Genomic DNA, 6,000 nt, shown 5'->3' with positions numbered 1-6,000 from the left:
GCAAAAGACGTGGGAGACAAAGCTGGAGAAAGACGGGTTTACGGAAATCTTGGCGGCGCCTATCGGATGTTAGGCGATTTTCATAAGGCTATCAGTTACCACGAGCGTAATCTACAAATTGCAAAAGAAGCGGGAGACAAAGCTGGAGAAGGACGGGCTTATGGAAATCTTGGCAATGCCTATGAGATGTTAGGCGATTTTCATAAGGCTATCAGTTACCACGAGCGTGATCTACAAATTGGAAAAGAAGTGGGAGACAAAGCTGGAGAAGGACGGGCTTATGGAAATCTTGGCAATGCCTATCGTGGTTTAGGCGATTTTCATAAGGCTATCAGTTACCACGAGCGTAATCTACAAATTGCAATAGAAGTGGGAGACAAAGCTGGAGAAGGACGGGCTTATGGAAATCTTGGCATTACCTATTGTGGCTTAGGCGATTTTCATAAGGCTATCAGTTACCACGAGCGTGATCTACAAATTGCAAAAGAAGTGGGAGACAAAGCTGGAGAAGGAGGGGCTTATGGAAATCTTGGCATTGCCTATGTGATGTTAGGCGATTTTTATAAGGCTATCAGTTACCACGAGTGTAATCTACAAATTGCAAAAGAAGTGGGAGACAAAGCTGGAGAAGGACGGGCTTATGGAAGTCTAGGCATTGCCTATGTAATGTTAGGCGATTTTCATAAGGCTATCAGTTACCACGAGCGTCATCTACAAATTGCAAAAGACGTGGGAGACAAAGCTGGAGAAGGACGGGTTTATGGAAGTCTTGGAAATGCCTATGAGATGTTAGGCGATTTTCATAAGGCTATCAGTTACCACGAGCGTCATCTACAAATTGCAAAAGAAGCGGGAGACAAAGCTGGAGAAGGAGGGGCTTATGGAAATCTTGGCAATGCTTATCGTGGCTAAGGCGATTTTCATAGCGCTATCAATTATTACTAGCGTAATCTACAAAGTTGCAAAAGAAGTGGGAGACAAAGCTGGAGAAGGACAGGCTTATGGAAATCTTGGCAATGTCTATTATGGCTTAGGCGATTTTCATAAGGCTATCAGTTACCACAAGCGTCATCTACAAATTGCAAAAGAAGTGGGAGACAAAGCTGGAGAAGAAGTGGCTGATGGAAATCTTGGCAATGCCTTTCAGATCTTAGGCGATTTTCATAAGGCTATTAGTTACCACGAGCGTCATCTACAAATTGCAAAAGAAGTGGGAGACAAAGCTGGAGAAGGACGGGCTTATGGAAATCTTGGCAATGCCTATGAGATGTTAGGCAATTTTCATAAGGCTATCAGTTACCACGAGTGTCATCTCCAAATTGTAAAAGAAGTGGGAGACAAAGCTGGAGAAGGACGGGCTTATGGAAATCTTGGCAATGCCTATGAGATGTTAGGCAATTTTCATAAGGCTATCAATTACCACGAGCGTCATCTCCAAATTGTAAAAGAAGTGGGAGACAAAGCTGGAGAAGGAGGGGCTTATGGAAATCTTGGCAATGCCTATCGTGGCTTAGGCGATTTTCATAAGGCTATCAGTTACCACGAGTGTAATCTACAAATTGCAAAAGTAGTGGGAGACAACGCTGGAGAAGGACGGGCTTATGGAAATCTTGGCAATGTCTATTGTGGCTTAGGCGATTTTCATAAGGCTATCAGTTACCACGAGCGTCATCTACAAATTGCAAAAGAAGTGAGAGACAAAGCTGGAGAAGGACGGGCTTATGGAAGTCTTGGCAATGCCTATGAGATGTTAGGCGATTTTCATAAGGCTATCAGTTACCACGAGCGTTATCTACAAATTGCAAAAGAAGCGGGAGACAAAGCTGGAGAAGGAGGGGCTTATGGAAATCTTGGCAATGCTTATCGTGGCTTAGGCGATTTTCATAGCGCTATCAATTATTACGAGCGTAATCTACAAGTTGCAAAAGAAGTGGGAGACAAAGCTGGAGAAGGACAGGCTTATGGAAATCTTGGCATTGCCTATGTGATGTTAGGCGATTTTTATAAGGCTATCAGTTACCACGAGTGTAATCTACAAATTGCAAAAGAAGTGGGAGACAAAGCTGGAGAAGGACGGGCTTATGGAAGTCTAGGCATTGCCTATGTAATGTTAGGCGATTTTCATAAGGCTATCAGTTACCACGAGCGTCATCTACAAATTGCAAAAGACGTGGGAGACAAAGCTGGAGAAGGACGGGTTTATGGAAGTCTTGGAAATGCCTATGAGATGTTAGGCGATTTTCATAAGGCTATTAGTTACCACGAGCGTCATCTACAAATTGCAAAAGAAGTGGGAGACAAAGCTGGAGAAGAAGTGGCTGATGGAAATCTTGGCAATGCCTTTCAGATCTTAGGCGATTTTCATAAGGCTATTAGTTACCACGAGCGTCATCTACAAATTGCAAAAGAAGTGGGAGACAAAGCTGGAGAAGGACGGGCTTATGGAAATCTTGGCAATTCCTATGAGATGTTAGGCAATTTTCATAAGGCTATCAGTTACCACGAGTGTCATCTCCAAATTGTAAAAGAAGTGGGAGACAAAGCTGGAGAAGGACGGGCTTATGGAAATCTTGGCAATGCCTATGAGATGTTAGGCAATTTTCATAAGGCTATCAATTACCACGAGCGTCATCTCCAAATTGTAAAAGAAGTGGGAGACAAAGCTGGAGAAGGACGGGCTTATGGAAATCTTGGCAATGCCTATCGTGGCTTAGGCGATTTTCATAAGGCTATCAGTTACCACGAGTGTAATCTACAAATTGCAAAAGTAGTGGGAGACAACGCTGGAGAAGGACGGGCTTATGGAAATCTTGGCAATGTCTATTGTGGCTTAGGCGATTTTCATAAGGCTATCAGTTACCACGAGCGTGATCTACAAATTGCAAAAGAAGTGAGAGACAAAGCTGGAGAAGGACGGGCTTATGGAAGTCTTGGCAATGCCTATGAGATGTTAGGCGATTTTCATAAGGCTATCAGTTACCACGAGCGTTATCTACAAATTGCAAAAGAAGCGGGAGACAAAGCTGGAGAAGGAGGGGCTTATGGAAATCTTGGCAATGCTTATCGTGGCTTAGGCGATTTTCATAGCGCTATCAATTATTACGAGCGTAATCTACAAGTTGCAAAAGAAGTGGGAGACAAAGCTGGAGAAGGACAGGCTTATGGAAATCTTGGCAATGTCTATTATGGCTTAGGCGATTTTCATAAGGCTATCAGTTACCACAAGCGTCATCTACAAATTGCAAAAGAAGTGGGAGACAAAGCTGGAGAAGGAGTGGCTGATGGAAATCTTGGCAATGCCTTTCAGATCTTAGGCGATTTTCATAAGGCTATTAGTTACCACGAGCGTCATCTACAAATTGCAAAAGAAGTGGGAGACAAAGCTGGAGAAGGACGGGCTTATGGAAATCTTGGCAATGCCTATGAGATGTTAGGCAATTTTCATAAGGCTATCAGTTACCACGAGCGTCATCTCCAAATTGTAAAAGAAGTGGGAGACAAAGCTGGAGAAGGACGGGCTTATGGAAATCTTGGCAATGCCTATGAGATGTTAGGCAATTTTCATAAGGCTATCAATTACCACGAGCGTCATCGCCAATTTGTAAAAGAAGTGGGAGACAAAGCTGGAGAAGGAGGGGCTTATGGAAATCTTGGCAATGCCTATCGTGGCTTAGGCGATTTTCATAAGGCTATTAGTTACCACGAGTGTAATCTACAAATTGCAAAAGAAGTGGGAGACAAAGCTGGAGAAGGACGGGCTTATGGAAGTCTTGGCAATGCCGATGAGATGTTAGGCGATTTTCATAAGGCTATCAGTTACCACGAGCGTTATCTACAAATTGCAAAAGAAGCGGGAGACAAAGCTGGAGAAGGAGGGGCTTATGGAAATCTTGGCAATGCTTATCGTGGCTTAGGCGATTTTCATAGCGTTATCAATTATTACGAGCGTAATCTACAAGTTGCAAAAGAAGTGGGAGACAAAGCTGGAGAAGGACAGGCTTATGGAAATCTTGGCAATGTCTATTATGGCTTAGGCGATTTTCATAAGGCTATCAGTTACCACAAGCGTCATCTACAAATTGCAAAAGAAGTGGGAGACAAAGCTGGAGAAGGAGTGGCTGATGGAAATCTTGGCAATGCCTTTCAGATCTTAGGCGATTTTCATAAGGCTATTAGTTACCACGAGCGTCATCTACAAATTGCAAAAGAAGTGGGAGACAAAGCTGGAGAAGGACGGGCTTATGGAAATCTTGGCAATGCCTATGAGATGTTAGGCAATTTTCATAAGGCTATCAGTTACCACGAGCGTCATCTCCAAATTGTAAAAGAAGTGGGAGACAAAGCTGGAGAAGGACGGGCTTATGGAAATCTTGGCAATGCCTATGAGATGTTAGGCAATTTTCATAAGGCTATCAATTACCACGAGCGTCATCGCCAAATTGTAAAAGAAGTGGGAGACAAAGCTGGAGAAGGAGGGGCTTATGGAAATCTTGGCAATGCCTATCGTGGCTTAGGCGATTTTCATAAGGCTATTAGTTACCACGAGTGTAATCTACAAATTGCAAAAGAAGTGGGAGACAAAGCTGGAGAAGGACGGGCTTATGGAAATCTTGGCAATGTCTATTGTGGCTTAGGCGATTTTCATAAGGCTATCAGTTACCACGAGCGTCATCTACAAATTGCAAAAGAAGTGGGAGACAAAGCTGGAGAAGGACGGGCTTATGGAAGTCTTGGCAATGCCTATGAGATGTTAAGCGATTTTCATAAGGCTATCAGTTACCACGAGCGTTATCTACAAATTGCAAAAGAAGCGGGAGACAAAGCTGGAGAAGGAGGGGCTTATGGAAATCTTGGCAATGCTTATCGTGGCTTAGGCGATTTTCATAGCGCTATCAATTATTACGAGCGTAATCTACAAGTTGCAAAAGAAGTGGGAGACAAAGCTGGAGAAGGACGGGCTTATGGAAATCTTGGCAATGTCTATTATGGCTTAGGCGATTTTCATAAGGCTATCAGTTAGCAAAATTTATTTATAAAGTTACAAAATCACTATTCGCTATGGTTTATTCCATTGAAAGTAGTCTTACCCATGTGTTTCACGAGATAATATTTTTTTTGTAACAGAAAAAGAACAGTATTAAGATCTTCGCTTACTTTCACTGTTTGACAAATTCACCTTACTGTTTACCGTCAATTCTCTTCCTATGGAAGAAACTATCCTCTTTTTCTTGCTTGCCGGACGAAAATTTTTAGGAGAAGAGTAAATTATAAACCACGCCGCTCATATTTATTACTAAATACAGCTATTTTCGAAGCGGCCTTCTGTTAAGTCGTATAATTTTATCTTAAATAAATGTTGAGAAAAAAACCATCTTGTATTTTGTTTGTGTTTTGTGACTACTCCATAACCTTTTGAATTCTTAAGAGTGACTACCCCTAATTTCTCCGAACAATTTTGCCCCTGAAGCAAACATTAAGGCCACGAGTGTAAAGGAAATAATCACCATTTAAAGAAGCGTTTGATTGTTATACCAAATTCTCCTTGTCGTTGCCTTATGAAATGTATGGAGAACAGTAAGGGGAAAATGCGTACTGATGTTGAAGGACTCGTAGAACTTCAAAAGTTATTTTAACATGACATCCGACTCGGCTCCGTTCGTCTCGTACGCGGCTGCGGAATCGCGGGAGACTGATACTAGGAGACGCTGGGAAGGAAGGGGACTCGTGCGAATCTTTCGTAACACCTAAAAGTAGAGAGGCGACTGAGGACGAATTAGTTTAAAGGAAAAATGTTTTAAACCGCTGATCAGCTGTAGTTTTAATGTAAAGCATATAGCTAAGGGATGGCTGAGCGATATCTGAGTTCACACCCCTTGAGCCATGTTGAAACCAATTCCAATTTTTTTGCAAACGAAGTGGGAGACAAAGCTGGAGAAGGACGGGCTTATGGAAGTCTTGGCAATGCCTATGAGATGTTAGGCGATTTTCATAAGGCTATCA

At 42.6% G+C, this 6,000-nt stretch overlaps 1 protein-coding gene across 1 annotated transcript; it reads left to right on the top strand.

Annotated features, from left to right (window-relative positions):
• The first annotated feature begins 711 nt into the window (after window positions 1-711).
• LOC149053029 (uncharacterized) lies at window positions 712-5,900 on the top strand. The gene has a single exon (XM_089213097.1). It carries the CDS (start codon window positions 881-883, stop codon window positions 5,018-5,020), a length of 4,140 nt encoding a protein of 1,379 aa, XP_089069223.1. The 5' UTR covers window positions 712-880; the 3' UTR covers window positions 5,021-5,900.
• The last annotated feature ends 100 nt before the right edge of the window (window positions 5,901-6,000 follow it).

This window comes from Pocillopora damicornis, chromosome 1, assembly GCF_964200805.1.
Source record: "Pocillopora damicornis chromosome 1, jaPocDami1.2, whole genome shotgun sequence".
NCBI classification, from domain to species: Eukaryota; Metazoa; Cnidaria; class Anthozoa; order Scleractinia; family Pocilloporidae; genus Pocillopora; species Pocillopora damicornis.
Note: the sequence above shows the minus strand (reverse complement) of the source record. Positions and strands in the feature narration are given on the sequence as shown.

Coding starts and splice junctions, on each gene's coding strand:
- LOC149053029 (XM_089213097.1), top strand. CDS start 881: ATGGAAATCTTGGCAATGCTTATCGTGGCTAAGGCGATTTTCATAGCG.